Below are 24430 nucleotides of genomic sequence, written 5' to 3' on the forward strand. Positions count from 1 at the left end.
TAACAACTGTGTGACACAAACTCAGTGCTTTGGTCATTAAATAATGTCGGGCTCAGTTCGGGTTCGGACAGAAATATGCGGCCCGTGCCGCACTCTAACACACACACACAAACACACGGAAAACCGGACATTATCATCAGTTTATAAAAACCCCCCGGACACCCCGGACGGGACGTGAAAAGTGGACATGTCCAGGCAAAAGAGGACATTTGGTCAGCCTACACTATGAGTACCCGGATGGTGCACTCAAAACGGTCAAGAAGTTGAGTGTGGAACTATGGACACTTCTTGCTCTCAATGGTCGCCATCTTGGCTACATAGTGGAAGGGGAGGGACCACTTTTAAAACAGGAAATAGCGGCGGAGGACTGTGTGACCGTGAACGTTGCTGCGTTGTACAAATACATGTGTATTTTGCACTAAGCACCACTATACTGTTGTCGGATGTAAGCCAGCAGTATGTTTGTTGGGTTAATTTAGCAGTCTGTAATGATTTAGTACCGTGACCGATAACACGAATGCCAATGCTAGTTTGCTAACTAGCTAATTTGCGGTCGGCACAACGGCCGTGTTTGGTTTGAGACAACACTACCCTGTGGAAATTTGCGCACTACGCCAATGAGTACGTAGTGCACATAGTACATGGAAGTGTACTAACGGAAGTATGTGATTTGAGACACAGCATAGCTGTTTCGCACTCGGGGCTGTCATCATAGCGTGCACTGGGGCATCATAACAACCGTACGCCACTGGTCAGACCCCGTGTATTTCTATGGAAAGAGAGACAACAGTTACAAAAAGCTTTTTATTTGGGGAACTAATTTCCCCTCAACATGACTACATTTTGACTATGTTTTATTTTGTTGGTAATAGTTGTACAATTGCAATATAACACCAGAGGGTGTGCTTTAACGTCATTTGTGGCACGACAGTGATGCGGTCAGGACCCATGAGCTTACACATCTCATCTAATATTGTCTAATTCTCACTGTCATTGAACACTGACCTGCTCAGTCAGTTAACACAGCTGAGTCTGGCATTAAGTCTGTTCTTTCTAAAGTGGATAAGAAATTTGAGCACATCCTTCATATTATTTATGACATTTTTTATCACGGGATGACAGTGTCTGAGATGTTAGTGAGGGCAGGCTGCCTTTGAGAAAACACTTTCAGTGTATTACACCAACTCTGTGCTGTAGATGAGGTGGGCAGGGCTGCCAGGAAAATTGTCCTCGCATTCTCCAGCTTCGGGGAGTTTTTCTCCCACGACTCAGCATGGTCCCAAACTCGCAAAGGCCACTCAGGACTGACATGGACAAAATGATTACGGTGAATTCAGCCATGACCAACCAAAGCAGGTCTCAGTGTCTGAATATGTTATTAGATTTTAGCTGCAGGAGGAGGTGAGGCTCATTCTTGGAGCTCAGATAACAGGACTTCATTTATGTTGCATGTTTTGTTAATGTCTCCCATGTGTGTATCTACAGTTAACGGGGATAAATTATTCAGCTGTGGTGGAAGTGGACAACCTGCTGGGCTGAAGGATGGCTTGTTGGAAGGCGGGCACCATTCTCTTGCTGGTTCTGCTGGTTCTGCTCGACCCACAGCCGGTCATCGGGAGATCATCTCGACATCGCAGCTTGAGACGTCAAACTCGAGGCCACCATGAATACCGGCCACAGCACAACATCACGCTGGCTGTTATTTTACCACAGACCAACACAGATTACCCGTGGGCTTGGCCTCGCATTGGTCCTGCCCTGGAGCGAGCCATCAAAGAAGTCAACGCCGACCCCACCCTGCTCCCTGACCACCACCTCGTCTATGCTTTCAAGAACAGTGAAAAGGATGGAATCTGCTCCGAGTCCATTGCCCCGCTCGTGGCTGTGGACCTTAAATTTGCGTATGACCCGTGGGCTTTCATCGGGCCTGGCTGCTCCTACACCTCCTCCCCTGTTGGACTCTTCACCACCCACTGGAACGTTCCCATGGTTACAGCGGGTGCTCCAGCCGTCGCCTTTTACGGTGGAGTCTACCCGTCCATCACCAACACAGGCCCCACCCACAAGAAGCTGGGGAAGTTCGCCCTGCGGATCTGTGAGCACTTTGGGTGGCGGGAGCATGTGATGCTTATGTTCAGTGACAACAAGGAGGATGATCGGCCTTGTTACTTTGCTGTGGAGGGTTTGTACACAGAGCTGAAGGGCATCAACATCACCATCGCTGACAGAGTGTTCGAAGAGAACAAGCCGGTCAACTACTCCCAAATCATCTCCGATGTTCAGAACGACGGACGAGGTGAGTCTCCAGACTAAATGTTGGTTCAGTCCACTTGGTTCCTAGTAAGTGAGACCTGATCTGGGACCCAAGTCGGAATATATATTAAGGGTCTTTTTACCCCTGAAAGTCCAAACCAGGGGTCATGTTATATTGTCTGCATTTGATCTGGTTAGTTTTTGTTTCTCATGCAATGATGTCAGCGCACTAAAGAACATGACACACTCTACATGACACACCTACATCCTGTCGTCACCATCTATGTGAGCTGCGTCTTCTGAGCAGGCTTCTCACATAAACTGTACGTTTGTTTTCCTACGAAAAAATAATGCACCCAAATTTGTACATATCCCATATAATCATGAGCAAGATATTCATGCAGCACCCATGTATTTTTGAAGGCTGCGATCATGTGACCCGCCTGCTGACAGGAGTGTAAACAAAGAAGTGGTCCAGAGCGGTCCATAAGAAGGCAGGTTGGGGTGGTGGTTGGGCCACAAAACACAGGACTTTGTGAAGTTCAAGTTAACTATGAGTCATTTTATGGTTCATCCTCACCATGTTTCTTTTTCCTTAACCTGACTACAGTAACTTTAACTTAATTATGTAACTGTACGTTAAGCACTTAACGTCATTCAGGGGGCACTAATTTGTAAGACATCATACGAACTGTTCTTTGTGTAACTGTGGACTCTAGGGTTGATATGAAGAGGCCCAGATCGTGGATATCATTGGAGGGGATTTGGAGGGGTTAACTGTTTCAACAGCCAATCAGCTTGTAGTGAAGTCCGCTGGTCAAGTCAAAATGACCACAGACTGCATGTTGGCTTGCTGCAGCAGGTGCTCTGTCCCCGCCGAGCCCTCTGTTTCCGTCCTCTCAGTGTGCCGGTGCGAGACGGTGGGTCGATGCTGCTGCTGGCTGTATGTGCTTATGCCCCACCCACACACACACATTCTCATTGACTGATGAATTGGCGCTGGTTATTTATATTATTGTGGTGTACTGATTATGAATACAGTCCATCTGATGCTGGTTTTGTTTCATCACTGTAGCCAGTATCTCACTATCACTATCCTCATTCAGATTTTAAGAAGCTACAAATTATATTCAGCCACAAAATAAGTCTGAAAAGCTGCAAAACAGAACGGAAGCACAGAGAGTTGTTGACTAGAGATGATACACCGTCTCATGGTGGTCACTTCCTGTCAACGTTACAGATCAGAAGTGCAGAGAGTTGTTGACTAGAGGTGATACACCGTCTCATTGTGGTCACTTCCTGTCAACATTACAGATCTGAACTGGCAGGTTTTTAGAACGTTGCAGAACGGTGCATTGCAAGCAGTTGCCTCTTTCAGCTCATCTCATTGTGAATCTTTGGTCTGAACTGGGCCTAATAGATCCTTTTCACAGCCATTTTGAATTGTTACAGCAGGGAAGCACAGCTGGAATTGATAATATTAACAATGGCTCAGTTCTTTTCAAGTCTGGGTGAGCTATTTCAGTGAGCTAACACACACAATATCAATACCAGGACCTACAGACATCATGAATGTTACTAAACACACCTGTGCTTTTACTGTCAAAATGTCTGCTGTGAGAAAGTAACTCAAAAGTATATGCACGCAGACTCTATCAGCTCTGATTACAGAGTGAACTACAAGAAAAATAACTAGCAGTGCTGCAATTTCTGTGTTTTGGCTTTGTTAGCTTTGATTAGTAGTGACAGTAGAGTTGAAGGGAAACATGGGGGGGGGGGTGACATGCAGCCAAGATCTCCAGACGTAACTGAGAAGGAGATGTTGTGGTTACAGTTTATGTTTCTGCAGGTTATGTGTCTGAACCACTCAGCCATCACGCTGCCTTATGTTGCTGCTTTTTAATTGGTGAAGCTTTAGTCTGCTTCCAGGGTTGCTGTTCTCTCCCCGTTTGGCTATAGTCTAATTATCCTCAGGTCAATATGCACCATACTTTCTTCTGAGAATTATTAATTAGTGCTTTGCATAAAACATCAAAAACAGTGCAAAAGAAAGCCAGAAAATATAGAATAAAATTAAAAATATGACTAGGTATGAAATGGAAGAAGTGTAAGAAATATTTGATTTAATAAAAGGCAAACGACAAACAGAAAAGTCTTCAGCCTTGATTTAAGAGAACTGAGAGTTACAGCAGACTGGCAGTTTTCTGGGAGTTCGTTCCAGATATGTGGAGCATAAAAAACTAAACGCTGCTTCTCCATGTTTAGTCTCGACTCTGGGGACACAAAGCAGACCTGTCCCAGAGGACCTGAGTGGTCTGGATGGCTCATAGTGTAGCAGAAGGTCAGAAATGTAATGGGGCTTTAAACTATTCAGTGCTTTATAAACTAACAGTTGTGATTTCAAATAAATAAATTGAAATCTGATCTCTGAAAGACAGGAAGCCAGTGTAAAGAACTCAGAACTGGAGTGCTGTGATCTACTTTCTTGGTCTTAATGAGGACTTGAGCAGCAGCGTTCTCAATCAGCTGCAGCTGACTGGTCGATTCTTTAGGAAGACCTTTCAAGTATACTGAAGACAAATACACAGAGAAGTTTTTCCAGATCCTACTGAGACGTCAGTAATTTTATCCTTGATATGTTCTTAAGTTGACAGTATGCTGACTTTGTAATTGTCTTAATGCGGCTGCTGAAGTTCAGGTCTGAGTCCAGGACTACACCAAGATTTCTGGCTTGGTCTGTGGATTTTAACATTTCCAACTGAAGCCGAGCATTGACTTGATTGTTTTTCCTTGGCCCTAAAACTATTACCTCAGTTTTGTCTTTGTTTAATTGAAAAAAAATTGTGGCACATCCAATCATTGATTTGTTCGATGCACTCAGTCAGAGCTTTTATTGGACCACAGTCCTCTAATGACATGGTGATGGAAATTTGGAAGCTTGTAAATGTTAAACAGAAGAAGCACCAATATAGCGCCTTGGGGAACTCCGCATGTCATTTTTGTACACTCAGATATGTAATTACCTATAGTCACAAAGTAGTCACTATCCTTCAAGTAGGAATTTAACCAGTTTAGTACTGTGCCAGAAAGTCCCACCCAGTTGTCCAGTCAGTCCTCTAATATGTTGTGGCCACCCATGTCAAATGCAGCATTGAGATCCAGGAATACTAACACAGAAATTTTGCCACTGTCTGTGTTTAAGTAGATGTCATTGACGACCTTAACAAGAGCAGTCTTAGTGCTGTGGTTTCGTCAAAAACCTGACTGAAAGACATTAAAGTGTTTGTTTAGTGCCAAGAGGCTTTTGTTTCTATGGTCTAAATTGTTAACCGTGAGAAGGCCTCTGATGCATTGTGTGACTCTGATGTTTGTGGGGCTGCAATTAACCGTTATTGTCTTTATTTATTAATGGCTAAAACCCTTAAGTGTCATCTTCATTATGCTTGTTTTGAGCAACCAACAGTCCACAGGACTTCATTTGAGAAGCCTGAAATAAAAAAAATAAAAAAATCATTTTCAGATTCATTTTCTTCCGTCTAAACCACTAATCAACTTATGTCGCAGCTCTGGGTGTTTGAATCCTAAATTTGTTTGGGAGTAGAAGTGTAGAGGTGGAAGGGGAGATTTAAAATGCTGGTTTACTCTGAGTGATACAGATCAGCAGATGTGAGCACGACATTAATCCTGTCTTCTATAACAGCAAATGAAAACAAACTGTTCCATGTGTTTTCTTCATTTTAATCAATATGATCCAGGTGAGAACACTTCACTGTGACTGGTTTCAGGATGTCTGTAGTTCTTTGATGTGCTGAAGCGATCAATCAGCTGTGTTTACTGAACGATGCTCTTTTAAGCCTGTTATTGACGTGTGTGGATTTACTGTCTGTAAATGGAATCAATTTTGTCTCAGCTTCTCAGCGTCTCTTGTTTCCAGTAATTTAATCCTAAAGGAAAAAAATTCCCTCAGACGCAAACTGTCGGCTGTGAGAAAGCAGGACAGCATCTTCAGACTGCCCTTTCTTTGTTTATTCTTATAGTTGGCACCTCTGTGTGTTTTCATGCAGCAGGTTTATCGTCAAAATTCAGTCCAACGTTCACTTGAGTTCTTCCCCGCTGCGCCCCGGCTGCAGGAATTAGACACAGCTCAGATAAAAATGACAAATAACAACACAGAGCAAACTGCAGAGCGACAGAATGAGAACACAGCAGGAGCTGAGCGGTCAAAGTGCAGCTGAACCACACGTCTAATCAACACTCATTTCCCCTAAATTACCTGAAAATAATCACAGGGTACAATCTTATCACAGACGAACACGTTGGTATGAAGGGCAGCGAGTTCAATAAATGAATGTGGAGCATTTTAACAAAGCAGTATGTCTAATGTACTGGATTAACTTTCCAGTTTCAAAACACCTACCACTTAAACTTCTGATTTTCATCTTTCTTTTTCATGATACCTGATGTTTTAAGCTGCCTCTGGGAACAGTGGATGTCCGCAGCCAGTTCTTTCTTTGTCTTAAGATGCCTTCTGAATTCAACACACTGAATGCATACAGACATTATGGCAGATTTTGAAATTGATTATCTAATTAAGGAGAGAAATTATTCATATTATATATATTTATGTTTCCCTGTCGTCTTAACTTCTTGATTTTCACCTTAAATTTCCCAACCTGGCAACCTTTAAATTATCTTAATTCATGATTTATGTAATTTATGCGTACTATAACAAGGCGACTGATTCACCGGATGTAGACTGTGGCTATAAGCCTGCCATTGGACGTCTGATTTCAGCCTGCCAATCATCAGTGTTTTTCCCCACCTAATTTCATCAAGTCTCTTCTGTAGTGGAATTAACATCATATTATGCAGGCCTACTCTTAAGCCCACTTCAGACCAAAGATTCGCGACTAGACGAGTTGAAACAGGTGACTACTTGCAGTGTGCCGTTCTAAAAACCTGCTGGTTCACACCAAGTGACCACCATGAGACGGCGTATCATCTCTAGTCAACAACTCTCTGTACTTCTGATCTGTAACGTTGACAGGAAGTGACCACCATGAGACGGTGTATCATCTCTAGTCAACAACTCTCTGTACCTCCGTTCTGATTTGCAGCTTTTCAGACTTATTTTGTGGCTGAATATAATTTGTAGCTTCTTAAAATCTGAATGAGGATAGTGATAGTGAGATACTGGCTACCTGAGTGTCAGGTGACATCATCAGCCGGTCTTTGGTCTGAGCTGGACTTTACTAGCGGCACTGAATTATAAAAAACAGGCAGTGTGGTGTGCCTCTTGTTTTTCAACCTACAAAATGCTTTCTGTGGGATCGGGGCCTAATAGTGTTCACAGCAGAAATTATACGATAATTAAAAAGTATTTAAAACTGAAGATTTGAGCAAGGTTTTATTAAGCATTAGCATTTTATCAAAAGAAGACTGCTGGATGTGTTGTGGAGAGTGTGACATGGTACTTTTAGAAACCTTTGAGTCTTGATTGAATCTAGAATTAAACATATTGGAGACACACTGTACAGTGGACAGTCTGTGGACGAACTCGTGGTTAACAAGCTATAAATAATCAGAGGTGGCTCAGTTCTTCAGAAGCTGACATTTTGGAAATATGAGATTCTCACAGAGTAAATACAACCTGAATCCTACGTCAATCTCTGTCTTATCTTATAGCATCCAGTGTAGCATGTACTGTAATAAAGCGTTTTATCTTGCCTATGCACATTATTACGCACACACACCCACACACACACACACACACACACAAACACACACACACTCAAACAAAACAAGCAAGTCATGGCTGTAAGCAGAAAACACAGCAGAGTGTTTTGAATGTTTTCTTGTTGATTCAGCTGCACAGACCGCAGCCGCAGATATTCTGAGCTCATGTGAACAGAGTTATACAAACCGTCTGCTGGTCATGGTTTCTGCCTATCGCCCCGTCATCTCTCTCCTCTGTCACTTTCCGCCCTGCGAGCCAGCCGGGCTGCTCGGGTTGTTAAGTCAGACATTAACTCCTGCTCCTTGCCTCGGGGCACCATCACTGGAGCAGCAGCCAGAAATATGAGCTGAATCGATGCGTCCACAGGCCAGACAACAGCTCGGCGCTGCAAATGGCTCTGCCCTGAGGACCCAGTGGAAAAGTCTGCATCAGTGAATGATGCAGCACATTTCCAGAAGGGAGAAAGGTGCTCAGGAGCAACGTGCACAGCTGATGTTCTTTTTTGATTTAGACACAAAGACACGAGTCAAAAAACAACAAATACCTTTCAACACGTCGTCAGGCCTAACCACGTACCGTAAGACTTCAATAGATAATTCTAATCCACATAGACACATTTAGAAATCAGTCACATTATTAGATGGTAAAGTACCTCACAGAATAATTACTAGATGACATCTGACCAACCAGATGTAGACTGTGGCTACGAGCCTGCCATTGGCTGGCTACTTTGACCGGGGTCATCCCTATGTTTCCCGGGTTCTATGTTCCCCATTTAACCCTGCAAAAAAGGCTCTATGTTCTCCGCTTATCCAAAAAAGGCAGGAAACATAGCAGTTGCATTAATATGTTGTTTTAACATCTCTAAACACACACAACGGAACATAATGGGGAGAAATTACAATCAGAAACTTACCCTTTGGGCGATCTATGGTGGGCAATCTGGGCAAAGGTTTTTTAATCCAGCCGTTAAATGCAGTGTTTCAGTCAGTGCAGATTTCTTTGAGTAGCCAAAGACCAGCTGGTAAGAAAAGAATATTTATCATGGGCGAAATAAAGATAAATAAGCTGTTAAGTGCTGCGTTTATTCTGGAACTCTGTTCAGTAAATCCACCATGATTATTTATTAGTTTTGTGATCAAAATAAATCGTCTATGTTGTTGATCACGGATGTTGATATCACCTGTTCAGTTCGGTCCTTCGACCAATCAGATACTCAGATTTCTTCCTCTCTTGTTTTTATGACGATAGCGTCAGGAGCAGCCAAAGACCACCTGGTGGCAAGATAGTTATCTACCAGTGTTCGTAAGCAAAAGAATATTGATCATGGCCGAAATAAAGATAAATAATTATGTACAGTTAATGCGTTTCCCTGTTTGCTTATAGGTACAGGGAAACATGTATGAAACACATAGTTTAGTTTATTTAAAGCAGAACTTACAGGCATGGCCATTAATATGAGACGGGACAAAAACAGGAAGTGACGCTACTCGCACAACCGGAAGTTCAACATCGCGGCCATGAAGCAAGTCAAACTTCTCAAACTACACCCTCGTGTGGCTTGATGGGCTGTACGACACATTACACCATTCAAAGAGGGTAGAGGTCAGTCTTTTTTAATCAGTTGAAAGACGATGGCAAAGGTAATGACTGGAGACCGGGGAGGAAAAGTATTGGTTATGGATGATGCTACCGTCATAAAAACAAGAGAGGAAGAAATCTGAGTATCTGACTGGTCGAAGGACCGAACTGAACAGGTGATATCAACATCCGTGATCAACAACATAGACGATTTATTTTTATCACAAAACTAATAAATATTCATGGTGGATTTACTGAACAGAGTTCCCCGAAAAAACGCTGCACTTCACAGCTTATTTATCTTTATTTCGCCCATGATAATTATTCTTTTCTTACCAGTTGGTCTTTGGCTGCTCGAAGAAATCTGCACTGACTGAAACACTGCATTTAACGGCTGGATTAAAAAACCTTCTGTAAAGGATATAATTGCCCAGATTGGCCACCATAGATCACCCAAAGGGTAAGTTTCTGATTGTAATTTCTCCCCATTATGTTCCGTTGTGTGTGTTTAGAGATGTTAAAACAACATATTAATGCAACTGCTATGTTTCCTGCCTTTTTTGGATAAGCGGGGAACATAGGGGCATGTGGGGCGGCAGTAGCTCAGTCCATAGGGACTTGGGTTGGGAACCGGAGGGTCGCCTGTTCAAGTCCCCGTCTGGCCAAAAAAAATATGGAGCGTGGACTGGTAGCTGGAGAGGTGCCAGTTCACCTCCTGGGCACTGCCGAGGTGCCCCTGAGCAAGGCACCGAACCCCCCAACTGCTCGGAGCACCTGTCATGGGCAGCCCACTCTGACATCTCTCCACTTAGTGCATGTATAGGTCCAGTTTGTGCATGTGTGTGTTCGGACCTGTGTGTAATTGACAAACAGAGTGAAAAATTGAATTTCCCCTCGGGGATTAATAAAGTATATAAACTTAAATTAAAAAAAAAAATTAAAAATAGAACCTTTTTTGCAGGGTGAAATTGGGAACACAGAACCCGGGGAACATAGATATGCTCCCCTTTGACCAGCATTCTCCCTGCTTCCGCTTACTGTTCCCAAATCCCTGTTGCTAAGCGAAAATTTGACAAAAGATTTGGATCGTGCAACAAGGCAGCCTGCTTTGATGTTTCAGTGTACTGTTTTAAAGATCTACAACAAATAAAACAACATGTAAGCACATCTCGGAAAAGCCCAGACTCCGTCTCACAGGACTCTCATGCCTGATGTTGATCTGTTTTATGAAACGACCAGTTGGAGTTGATTTGTGGTGAGCACACACCAGCATGTGCACATCTCTGACACGCCACACAGTGTTGGAGAAACACTGATTTGTAACTTTAAACTGCTTTATTCAGTGTTTTAACTGTTTTAATCACCTGCTTGGTTTGTTTTGGAGAGGAGCAGACCTCTCCAGATAATTCAGCTGCTGGTAAAAACACTGGAAGAAGTTTCAGCTGGTTTCAATCTGCAGTTCTCCCCGCTAGATGCAACCGCCAGCGATTTGACCAGCTGAGTTGCAGGTGATGCCGTCAGCCAGCTTGAGTCGAGCTCAGACCGACCAGTTCAAACCGCTGCAACTTTTCTTTGCAACGTTCTAAAGCGGTTTCGTCTCGTCGCAAATCTTTGGTCTGAACTGGGCTTAAGTCCTCTATTTTCACTATCAAACGCTCAACTTGCTTTTTCAGCTGTTTGTTGTTTTATTTAGCACTGATGCATCATCTTTCACCGCCCTGAGCCACTCCTCAGCCCCAGTTAGCATTGCCTTGGATAGATTGTATGGACTGTATCATGGTATCAAATTTTGATGCAAAGTCTTTCTTCACTTCTTTAAATCGTGAATTGCACTCAGAATTTCACCTGAGGACTTATCCGGCGTCTCCCATCGTCCACCATGTTAGGTGTTGTGGGAGAGATGGTGATTCTCCTTCAGTTAAAGTTTCAGCATCCTTTTTAGCTGCTTTCTTGTGTCCAGGCATCGACTACAGTGTCCGGACTGATTTAACTGTTTTCATTAACCGTCTGATCAACACCGCACCGTGACCGCTCATTTCCTCACGTTTTATACATCAAACAATTAATCAGTAAAATAATCTGCAGGTAGATTCATGATGAAAATGCCCATTTTCTGCAGCCCCAGAAGGTTCTTTAAACACCAATAAAAACTGTCAGAATTAAAATCAAACATCGAGGAAGAACTGAAAACACAGACATTTTAAATGAGATGGAAAAATCTTTTATATATTCAGATATATTCAGCGCAGGTTTTGTGTTTGACATGCAAATAAAATCAAGCTGTCGTACCCCAGACAAGCTGTGAAGAAAACATGACAATTAGTTGGACTCAAAAATCAGTTGGTGCTTTACAGTGTGTGATGAGTTAATATTTAACCAGAGAAAATTACAACAAAGGATCTTAAATGTGGTTAAAGGTTGTGAGAACATTACTGCACCTCACTGCTTTCTGCTAAGCTGTAGTAATAAACTGAGTCCTGTTACTGATGAAGTTTAGTAATCGAATCATAAATCCAGCCCACAGTCTAATGCTTCCTCTATCTGCGGAGGTGTATCAATCTGTGAACCAGCACAAACAAACACACCAGCTCCCAATCAGCTCCCAACGAGCTTCCCTCTCCGGTTCCCACAGAGGCTCTAAACCTCCCGACAGGGCATTTATTAACAGAGGTCAGGAACTTGCCGCCTTATATGGGAACTACAGTCGGCCTATCAGATCTGTAGGTATTTCCTGCTAAACACACTCAGGCTAATTTTACCTTGTGGCCCTGCCTTTTGTCTCATTACTCAAACATGCAGTACCTCTGAAAGCTTCTTTTAGAGAGTGCGGCAGTAAAATAAGACTCTGTTTCTGTTGGGGAAAGATCATACAGCAAATCTATAGAAGGTCCATGCTATCAGATGTAGAAGCTCAGGCCGTCACTGCCTTGTTCATTCCTAGACTCTCCACAGTTCTACTGTCATAGGTATCGGCCGATATCGGCTTTAAAATGATCTATAGACCCTTTTAGAGCTGACACCACAGGGCTGTAGGCTCCATAGGAGTGTTAAAATGTGTTTGTCTTGTTGTGTCATTGGGAGCCAGAATAGAAGGAGTCATGGCTCAAAACCAGCCGCCACTGCCCGTCAACAAAAACAAAGACAACTATGGTTAAATGTGATAAGACCAAAGGACTGGACGGAGGCCATCATCAAAAATGCTCACATGTGCAGCGCACACTTCATATCAGGTTAGGGAAAAAGTATTTCCTGTTGTAGGGATGAATAAGGTTATGTGTATTAAGGGTTATCATGTCCACCTCATCAGAAACTGGGGAGGGATTAAGAGGAATATTGGATTTCTCTGGAACGCTAACTTTTTAGCACATTAGCTAACGTTAGCTTCCATAGCAAAACAAACAAGTGTGGTCCTCCTTTGTAAGATTGGCTTCCTGTGACATCATCCATCCACTGAGTGAGAGCATACGGGTCGGCCAGTCTGGTCCCGTTGGTCAGTGTTTACTTATTCAAGTAACACTGGCGGTCCCGGAGAGTGAGTGACCTGACATGGTGCGTTGGTAAATTCAGTCTGACGCTCTACACTAAAATGAGAGCCCTGTTGGTGGAAGAAACGGAGCGTTATATTTCTACATGAATGAACCAACGGTTAAGTTAATCACACATTCACTCCGCTCGGCGCTCTGCTGCTCCGTCTCCACAGACAGAGTGTCCAGAGTGCGCTCTGCCACTCTGAGAGTGCGCTGCTCTGGATAACTTGACGGGTTCCACCAAAGTTGGGCATGTTATCTTTGCCGCTGTAGTGTATTATCATTTACTCTGAAGCTTTGGAACAGATGACCAGTAAGGGGCCCAGGGTCAGAAGCATGTATGGTCAGGGTCAAGAAGATATTTATGGCCCAGGGTCAAGGTTTGGTGAAGTCCAACTAGGGTGACTCTCTGTTGTCTGTTTGACTTTGTCTCACATTTCACAGAAACAGCGAGTCTATATAATGGGGGTAATTTGGGGCTGTTTTTCAGAGCAGTTCACATTGGCCTCGAACCTCTCCAAGCATCCTAGATGCTTGATAGATGCTGTACTTCTTGTAATATACCTTTTTTTATGCAAGCAAGATGGTGTCATCGGAGTCTCCTTCATCACCTTCACATCATCGCTATTTAAGAAACAACACCGCCATGCAAGGGAGCGGAGAGGGACACTTCCACCGAATGCATTTCAGCAGCCGAGCGTTTCACCTGCCTGATTATGTAGAATTGCAGATCTTGTTGATGTGGCCATTTCTTTTCTTGATATTTGTGCTTCTACAGTGAGTAGGTAAGCAGGTTATGTCGTTAAATGGTTTATTTTTTGGTCTATTTTAATTGTGTTTGTTGTTTCCTGCTCAGTTTCGGAACCCATCAGCTACGGTTTGACGTCGATTAAACCTCTGGGGGTGAGGGTTAATATTTTGGGGTGATCCAGTGTAGCTAGCCAGCCGATATCCAAACCAAGATGTCCTCTCATTTAAAGGGAAGTGTAATGATTGTTTTGTTTTACTAACTTTTGACTTTAAACCAAAATTGTTTGCTATAAACTTAAAAATTGAAAATGAAAACCTGATCAAATGAACCAATGAGTCTCTCCAGGTGAAACAGTGCATGCTGACCTGATACAGTAGACACAACCAGTTAACAGCTACGGAAAATGTTCTGAGTCAGAACAGCTGATCCATATTCAGACTGGTTTGTGTCTCATTAATGTGAGGCCATATGTTTCAGACACACTGAGAACTGACAGCAGGGGAAGACATGTCCAGCTTTGCTGCAGCCTCACACAGTTTAAACTCCCCCCACCCCCAAACCCTCGGTGACTCAGTGATGCCTTCTCAGTATTACATGCAGAGGTGCAAGAGCTGACCCCAGACAGTGATCCATTTTAAATTCACTGTATGTGATGTTATCATGAATTACTGGAAGGGACGTAAAAACAGCAGATGTTCATTATCTTGCAAAAACAAGGTGTTTTATTACAGAGGTCCACGCATATAACAGCAGTTACTGTTTGCCAGTGTTATCCTGTAATGAGTGTGAAACATAGACTGTAAGAGTTCATCGTGACGTCATCCATTGGTTTGTGACTCCAGTTTTGAAGCCTTGAGATTTGGCATTGTGGCCATCACCATCTTGTTTTTGAAGCCAGAAGTGGCCATATTTGGACAAGAGGGTGCACCACAACCAATGAGGAGTAATAACAACAATGGCGACGGCTATAGACAACATAGACAGTACGTTTAAATGACATCGGAGAAAATGGACTAAATTTAATTTCTCACAGTGGAACTAACATCCAGATAGTGTGGTTGGGAGTTGAATTCCTCCATGCAGGAAAAAGGTCCAATACTAACAAGCTGAAAGGGGGCATATCTCCACCTATTGTAGAGGAGTCGCACATACTTGGCTCAATAAATGGATTCCCCTCCCGTGCTTGTATACTGGGACAAGGACAGTAGTCCAATTAAATGTCCTAGTCGAGTTGTAACTGTAGCTCCACTTAGCTGTGCACGTAAACGCACTGACTGCTATCCAGGCCTTTCTTAATCGACATCTTCTTAATATCGTTTGTTTTAACTTTGCTGTGCTCCTGTTATGGCTGTATGTGTTCTGTGCCCCTGTCCCTTTTCCCTCCATTGTAGATCTGCTCAGGTGTGCCACATTACTTAACGAAGTGCATTGCACCTGGCATGGAGGAGTTCCTTAAGGGGCCGTTCAGATGTAGCATCTTTTGCGAGCACAAATCCATTAGCTTCAATGTAGACGCGCGTCAAGCGCGCTCATAATCCAAAGCGACGCCGTAGCAGCGCGCATTCGGTGCGACGCGCCTGTTTTTTCGTACGTGTCCGCGGCGCACTACTTTTCCGAATGCAGCAAGCACACTGCATGTCATGTGATAAGAATTAACCAATCAGCTCCACGGACCTGCTTCTTCCTTTCCGTCCAACGGACTTCACAACATCCGGTGATGTGAAAGGCAGGAAGCAATGGAGGAGCGACTGATCATTCTTGTCCAGGGATACCCAGAGTTATATGATCTGTCTTCGTCGTACTACTTTGACTCCAACAGAAGGAACAATGCCTGTAGAATTATCAGCTCGGAGCTTGGGATAACTGGTGAGCATCATGATACGCTATTTTTGTGGCTACGGTGTTGGAAATCCATTTAACTTTTTTGTAAACTTTGTAACTTTTTTACCCCCCCGTGAGTGACAGCCGTTTTTGGTTGCTTAGTAACGGCAGGAGTGACAGTAGCGCAAACTCCAAAGCACCTTGGATAAAAGGATGGAAACAGCACAGCTGGCGTTTTCCATGCGCTTTTAGACGCTACATCTGAACGCCCCGTTCAGAGCTCCTGTGCCAGCAGCAGAGGAGAGAGGCTTCTGGGGCCGTATTCAAAAAGATTCCTAGCATTAAGAGTTGCTCCTAGAGATGAAATTTGAAGAATTGTGATGTTTTCTTAGAATTTCTCCTTAAAGTTAAGACTAGGTCCTTGTAAAGATAAAAGTGATCCACAAAGCATCTGTTAGGGGCAGGGAGGAGGACTTTTAAGATCCTTAAGAGTTTCTGAATCAGAGGAGAAAATGGCAGAAACACAAAGAGGTCAGAGAAACGGTCTCTAAACACAAAATGAGTGAGTAAATGAAATGCTACAGATGAGACTGTGCAGGAATAATGTTTGTAGTCGATCTCATTTGGGATATGCACACATTTCCCACCTAACAAAATGACGCTATAACGCCAGAAATAAAATCATCACAGTAATAAGATATTTGAAAAACTGGATAAATTCAACAGAGCAGCAGTGATGACTTCAGTCTGTCTCAACCTTCCATCAGCAGTGATCACACTAACAACGTCAACACTTTCACAGTCAGCAGTTCATTTCATTTCCGCTGGGTGTCCACACCTTGCAGGCCCACAAAAGGGCATGTCTGTGACAACCAATCACATCTGTTAAAAGACAGCATCACACCTAGCAACAGGGTCAACCACGCCCCCTCAGTAAGATAAAAGTTACTGTCCCTTCCTTGCTTACCAAAAGTTTTAAGTCTGAGTTAGGAGCTCTGCCAGAGTATTCTCAGAATGTTTGAGAATATGGCCCTTGGTGTGGGGTCAACTGGTCCTGCTGCCTCTCAGCGTTGGATTTTTGTTGCCTTGTTAGCTGTCTTATGTCAGTATTTTGGGTCACTGGTGGAGTTTTGTTCGTCCCATAGAGCCGCCCAGGGGTGGGGCGTAATAAACAGGGGCTCGTCCAGGGTTAGATCCATTTGGTAAGGTTAAATCTAGCCCTAGTGTGACAAAGTAGACCTGACTTGTTATATGATCAGTTTGGTGTGTGACTCTTGTGGTTTGTGAATGCTAAATTGAGGTTAAGCATTTTTCTGGAGTACAGGTGAAGGTGCTTTATGTGTGATCACTGTAACTTTATTTTTTTGGGAGTGTCACACAAGGATTTTTGTTTTGTTTGGTTACTTTTGTGTAGTTAACTTCTGTGGATGTTTGAAAGGAGCAGCATTTGTCCCCACTTTGGATTGCAAACCCATGTGTTTAGAATTTCAAAAAAATACTGGTGCATGTAACTGGTGAATATGGCTGCATTAGGCTGAAGGAGCCACGCACCCCCTCTGTAGGCTGCAGTGGTTGATCTCAACAGGAGGCCGACCAGTTTGTTGTTTTAACTTAGTGTAGCGGAGAGTGTGGCTGAAGACAATGTCTTGGGAGCAATTTTCTGGTTTCCTGAGGGTCGCCAGTTTCTGGTTGCCTTTTCCGGTCCCAGTGGAACCAGTGCATAAGTACACACCACTATTATCTGAAGGCTAGGGTTGAGGTTAATTAGCTAGTATCTGTGACCAGTGAGGTAGGGCTGGGAGTTTGAGCTCTGTGGTGGTTATTTGATTTCACCATTGCACATGATACTGAGCCAGTCTATGACAGCGCCACTCTTAAAACTGGGGCAAAACAGGTATGTTGGCATGGCTACGCATCACTGTGAACTTAAAATGACGTTACATTCATTGGTCTTTGGTGGTTGGTTAAGGGAAATCAAATCGACCTCCCCTCCAGAAAATGATTAGATTGGACACAACATCAGATTGAAGATGGGAACAGTAACGAGAGAAACGAGAAAGTGTAACGAGATGACAGTTCTGTCTGATATCAGGCAGGTTGCCCCCTGCTGGCCATTAGCATGAACGCAGGTTTTAGGCACTTCCATACTGGCTTCACTTTCTAGACCCCTACAGTATGTCCTAGTCCCTTGGCTGTCCATTTCTTTAATACAGTCTGTATGTGTGGACAGAGTATTGATTCCCCAGCAGGAGTGCCTTTGAGCAAGGCAGCTGACCCTTAACTCCTCCACTTTAACTTCCTACTGAATCTTTTGACTGTACTCTTTTTATTGGCCGTTTTAGTAGCTTTTATTTTAGATTTATTTATCTATTCATTAATCGAATAAATTAATTGCACTGTGAACTATTATTTTTGCCGATTTTAGACGTGAAACAGTGTTTCGTTTATATGTTTCATCATAAAAAATAACAATAAAGGAGTAAAAGGAATCTGAATCTAGTTTGGGTTTGGTAAATGTAAAGCAGCTGGCTCACATCTGCTGAATAAAACAAGGTTAAATAAACACCATGTGGGACATTAGTATCATCTTCTCTGATGGCCTCCACGGTGAGTCAGCAGGTTGGGATTCCGTTATGTTTTTATAGACCCCCGCTCCGTCTGTTGCATCAACAGAAATGTCCTTTAAAGGAATATTTTGGGATCGAATCTCGTTTCATCTGGACACAAACAGAAATACAAAAACCACAGTGACTGTGTGCAGCTTCCTGTAACAGTGTGGGTGCCAGATTTGGCTGTACAAAACTAAACCTGTGCTCAAAGATCGTATCTAGCGACTTGTAGGCAAAGACGCTGCACATGATATTTGGGGGGATGGATACATTATTATTCATCCAGAAATAGTTCCAGCATGTAACAGCAGTTCTTACGTTCCTGACTGTGTGTGGATTCATTTGGAAATAACTTTAAGTGTTACTCAACAGATTTCAGGGTTTTATCTTCACTCTTCAGTGTAATGATAGTTCACAAGAGGCACAAACTGGTGCTGATTTTTAAGATTCAGTGGGTTTTTCTAATAGTTTTACACAAGATTGAATATTTTCTTATTCAACTGTTTAAGTTTTATTTACCCACCATGTGAGTAGACATGATGACATAATGTGCTTTAATCCTAAAACAGTCTGAATTGGGTGTAAATGCCTGATGCTGAAAAGAGATGTAATTCAGACCTTCTGAGTGCTGCTTCAAGTGGAGGAATCTGTGGTTCTCTGTGAGTGAACGGCCCTCCAGCTGATTGAGGACTCTGGCCCGTCACCTCCTGCCACTTTTTAAGGTCAATAACAGCCCAACCAATTAGGACAAGAGGGCGAGAGAGGCATCGTGACTTCTCAACGCTTGATTGCTCTCATGGATAGACAGACGACCACGTGTAGACTGAAAATATTCATTTTGAGCCTCAACAAGAGAAACTAATTAGAGTTTCCAGTGTGCTGGTGTTTCTCCAGAGACTGAAAGTAGTTAATCTTTAACAGGGCGGCTTCTCCTCCGCTCTTCTTATTAAACTAATCAGCTCTGCCCTCATTAACTGAAGCCAGGTTGCAGTTTAGTTAGCTTCTCACAGCTAGCGGATGCTAATTAAGAGTGGATAGCTGAATGACTATATAAAGGGTCACTGGAGACCATGAGAGCAGTGAAGTGTTTCCAGCAACAGTTGATTTTAATTTAGCACGACCGCCTGTCACAATAAATGCTAATGAGTGTGTTTATGTCTATTACCAGCATGCAATAACTGGAATGGATCTTAATAATCTCTCAAAGCCTAAAGGCCAAAGATAAATAATCTAATATATCAAAAACAACCAAGAGATACCTGTGTTACCAGACTTCAAAGTGATGTCTGTAAATGTTCTGATGATGATGTGAAACAAAGAAAATCAGCAAATCCTCACATTTGAAAAGCCAGAGCCACCAAATCCATGTAGACTCAGACACAAACAATTATTTGTACAGGTGTAACCGTTCTGTTAGTTCCCCGGTTTAGGAGTCATGGGTCACTGCGAGTTTGGTACAGCAGAAAAAACAAAGGCATAAGAATCTGTTTATTTTCATTTACTTTGAACAGACAGTTGTTTAAATGCTAAAGAAGGACAAAATTCTTCTGCTGAGGACTCAAGGTAACATTTAGTCCACAGGTAACTTTGGTAACTATTTTTATTGACACCGTTACTGATATATCCATATGTTTTAGAACATTATGTTATGCAACTCTATTCCCTGAATCTTCTGACTGAATATACCTTGTTTTTCTATATGCTTGTACCCTGGGTTATCTTTATTGTTAGATGTATTTTCTTTTATGTAGGCCTACTAATGTCATACCCTGGTTTAAGACCATGTATTTGTGTTCACATTGTATTATATTGTTATTTCAATCAGGAGACACAGAAGATGAAGTAAAGATAATATTTAATACAGAATATGAGCGTACAGATTAACAGATGATTTATGCTGATTTAGATTTAACAGAAGTCTTTGGAGGGAGACATTTTGTGATCGAGGGACATCTGAGCGGCAGCAGATAAATCCCCCCCCATGGAGTCCAGACACTAGGCCCGTTTCCACCGCAGGAACTTCGGGGTAATTTTACAGGGCCGGGGCCGTTGGTGCGTGTCTCCACCACAGGAACCACCCCCGGAACTTTTACAGGGGCTAAACAAGTCCCTGCCTCGGAGTAGGTACTCAGAACGGCCCTGAAAAACTTCTGGGTGGGGCTTGGGGTTTACTTGGTGCTGATGGGATATACTCAAGGTGGGATGGGACGTCAACAGAAAGCGACAAAATAGCCGGTTTCTTTGCCGTGTCGCCCCGGTCAAAATGGTTGCGCAACGATTACGTCACATCCAGAGCCTGGTATCTTTACAGGAACCTTCCTCCTACTCCGCTCTCTCAGTGGAGACACGGCGGTTGAGAGGGCCGAGCGAGAGGACGTTCCTGTAAAGTTCCTGCCCCCCAAATAGTACCAGGAACTTCTTCAGTGGAAACGGGCCTACTGTTGGAGGTGATAGATGATGACTCTGAGGGTGACGGCTGATGAAGCCTATGAGGCCGATGAATCTGTAAAGGATCGGTGGCGATGGGGAGGTGGAGGGCACGCATGACGGCAGCAGGAAAGAACTACGGCAGAGAAAGAACCGTATTTAAAATGAGGAGCAGTAAGATGATAGGCTGAGAGAGAAGGTGTGTCGCTGTGTTACTGGTTGATTGTGAATCAGCTGATGACTGAATTGAGCATGTGCAAGGAGTGAATGGCAGGGTGAGAAAGAAACTTACAGCCTGAGCATGAAAAGTGTTGTCTTCCTAACTGAACTTTAGCTAGTTTCTTTTCATTATCTGATTTATCGGCATTTATAAAGAACATTTAAGTTTAAAATTTGAAAAGCCCTGAGGAAAATAATGACTCACAGCCTTTTGTTTTCTCAGGGTGTTGATTTACTTTGTGGTGGTTTAAAACATTTGTAAAGCAGATGTAAAAACTAGTTTCTAAAGCCCGGTGAAGACCTACAGCAGTCGAAACATGTCGGCTCTTTAAATGGCTTAACCACTACAATAAAGGCTTTTTAATATTTCCTTCCTCATTTTCTATATTTCTGGAGCGCCTGGAGCGCCTATCTGTGTATCCTGTTGTTTCCTGTTCTCCATGAGCACCCAACAAAAGGTTTTGATCAACATTTGATTATACAGACCAACTAGTTTTCTCTCTTTTTCTAAAATAAACATATATCATTTTGGCATGTTGGCTGATTCCAATATTTCATTTTGAAGCCAATATCGGCCGATATTGTTGACATGCCAATATTATTGTCTATCCCTATCAGCCACTGGAAAATTCTTGTAATTTTAGAAGATGCACCGCAGCATGTTTCAGATGCTAATAACAATACTGAGTTTTCATCCCAAGTCGTCCCATATTGCTCTTTTGTCAGTGGACTTGGACATCCTCGTATTACGTGCTAGGTATCCTGCTGCATCTGCTGTTGACGTTCCATGTTAGCGAAAACACCTAAAATGACATACCCAAATTAAAATGACTGTAGCGTCTGAACCGCTCTGACTAAATGCATGCATGAAAGAAAACTCTCTTGTTTCTTGTGAGAGTGTCAGAAACACTCTAGGTGATACAGAGACAGAGTAATGAGCCTCTGAAGTCAGTAAAAAATTGAAGATTTTGCCTAAAATAAAATTAAAAATGTTTTTCAGGATGAATAACTGTCTGTGGCTTCATCTGAGCAGGTAAATGACACTGTGGGGCTGTAGGCACACTATCAATGAACATTTGTCTCAAAGTATGACCATTCTACAGTGTTTTTCCATGCAAAGATCCTGGCGGAGCTCCAAATGACAAGTTGGTCACTCGGCTTCAAAACAGTACTATCAGTGATCAAACAACACTCAGCCAGCTTCAAACATTGTACCTTATTGAAATCAGGTGTGGTTATGATAGCTGATGTTGTTTATGACACAGAAACACCATAAAATATCAATCAATCAATCAATTTTGTTTATAAAGCCCAATATCACAAATCACAATTTGCCCACCGGGCTTCCAGGTGAAAGGCAGGGGTTTGTTGGACCCAGCCACCTCCCCTCCTGCTTGCCCCATGGGCACTTTGCGTCCCCTATATTATGTCATTACCAGCAGCGTTTCAAACTGACACCGTCCTGTGATGTATCGTATGCCCGTCTGCGTATCATACTGCCATGACAGGTGCCGTCCGGCAGATGCATCATAACACAGCCAAAGGTGGCTTTTGGCATCGGTATCAAGATATCAAGGAAAAGTTAACAAATCAAAAAGGCAGGCGAAATAATGATGACACTGTGTGGAAGATGGAACAAAACCAGGTCGCAGCTGCACCGAGTGAAATTGTTCCTCATGGCTCCCTTACAGTCAAGAGAAGCTAACAAAAACAGACTAATTTATCTCGTATGGTGCCTAACTTTAGTTCATCATAACATAAAGGGTATGGAATTAATCTGCAGATAATCTATCAGATATATATCGTGCATCCCTACTTCTATCTGTTCAAATATTGAACCCTGAAATACTCTCTCCGCACCATCAACATCATATCACAATCACCTCGGTGTCTGTTCATAATTTAAGTCACATTTTCTTGAAATATTTTGTGTCTTTGTAGAGTAGATGTTTGGATTGAAGAACACATGCTGTACTTTGTACTGTACAAGGAAGTTCAGGCCCCAGACTTCATTAGTCGACTATAATTATCAGGAAATGGTTTCAGTGCTTCTCTAAATAAATAGACAGGACTGCAACAGACGGTGTAACAGCAGGAACATCTGGGCTCTGTGTATTTGCAGCCTCAGTGGGACCTCTTAATGCATCCACTCTCATGCATATAACCAAATCAAATTAAACACATAATTATGGTGGTTATGATTTTATAATCCATTTTACCAAATATTTTACGTGCTTTAGGCTACAGAATCTGATCTCAACACATTTCCTCTTCATACTCGACGATTACTGTGTTGTACTTTTGATATGACGGAGAGAAAACATTACAGAGCTGTATTTCCATTGTGGTTGTCCATGTCTTAATTATGAAGGCAAAAGTTTTACAAGAAGCCATCTTTCTTCCCTGGTCTCTGATTGTAATGAAAATTTAAAGATAGGATATTACAAGGATTTTAATACTTAACTGTGTACACCAACATATGTCTGTGTTGTGAATGTCCTTACAGTCAAAACTGCTGCAAATGAACACTTTAAATTACTTTTAGGAGCCACTTAATGAGCTCAGCTGGTCTCATAGCCTCAGGACTCATGATTAAACAGTGTCCAGTTCTCTACTGTAACTGGAAGTGGTGGAATGAAACTAAATATATTTACCAAAGTACTGTATTTAAAGTAAGTGTGTGAGATTTAGGGGGATTTAGAGGCAATCTTGCAAATTGCAACCAAATTGAGCAGAGTGTTGGTTCAGGCAAGACATGACGTCTGACTTATCATTGTCATTTCTGTTTGTCATTGATGCTGCTCTGTTCTGTTCCTGGGGGGTCTTTGCTGCTGCTCTCTCTGCCTTAGGCTTTCCATGTAGGCGCATGGAAGGGCAGAGAGATGTGCTCTCTCCACTTTAGGCTCTCTGTGCAGGCCTGAGGAAAGGCAGAGAGGCCCTAGAACAGAGTCATGCCCCCAAATATAATACTGCAAATAGAAATAAAGTTTTCTTTGACAAAAGTGGTCCTGACTGAACTATAACTTATCCTGGTTAGAGTTCCTTCAGTGTTGATTGTTCAGGAGGTTTTTACCGGGAGTCAAATTTTTCGCAGAGGTCTCTTTCTCTCCAAAACAAATGGATGTTGGTTCTGTTTGAGGTTTCTGCCTCTGATATGATTTTTTTCCCTCGCCACTGTCACCAAGTTGTTATGGAAAATTGTTGTGTTTCTATAATTTACATTAAAGTGTACAGTGCTAGACCTGCTCTATATGAAAAGTGTCCTGAGACAGGTTTTGTTATACCCTCACTAGCCACAGTATTAGGTGTGTTACCTGTTCAACTGCTTGTTAACACAAACTGCTAATCAGCCAATCACGTGGCAGCAACTCAATGCATTTAGACATGTAGACATGGTGAAGACGAGCTGCTGAAGTTCAAACTGAGCATCAGAATGATGAAGAAAGGTGATTGAAGTGACTTTGAACGTGGCATGGTTGTTGGTGCCAGACGGGCTGGTCTGAGT

The 24430-nt window shown here is 42.7% G+C and overlaps 2 protein-coding genes across 5 annotated transcripts in view; one reads left to right on the forward strand and one right to left on the reverse strand.

Moving 5' to 3' along the window:
- LOC126392472 (collagen alpha-6(VI) chain-like) overlaps positions 1 to 24430 on the reverse strand; it is a 310923-nt gene that overhangs the window by 185419 nt on the left and 101074 nt on the right. The gene's annotated exons all lie outside the window — the stretch shown is intronic.
- LOC126391497 (atrial natriuretic peptide receptor 1-like) overlaps positions 1 to 24430 on the forward strand; it is a 122473-nt gene that overhangs the window by 3313 nt on the left and 94730 nt on the right. For all 4 annotated transcript variants that reach the window (XM_050046331.1, XM_050046333.1, XM_050046332.1 and 1 more), the window contains one exon: positions 1486 to 2296. In XM_050046331.1, the coding sequence (XP_049902288.1) occupies positions 1543 to 2296 (754 nt within the window). In that variant the 5' untranslated portion in view covers positions 1486 to 1542. The remainder of the gene's footprint in view (positions 1 to 1485; positions 2297 to 24430) is intronic.

Source organism: Epinephelus moara, chromosome 6, assembly GCF_006386435.1.
Source record: "Epinephelus moara isolate mb chromosome 6, YSFRI_EMoa_1.0, whole genome shotgun sequence".
NCBI classification, from domain to species: Eukaryota; Metazoa; Chordata; class Actinopteri; order Perciformes; family Serranidae; genus Epinephelus; species Epinephelus moara.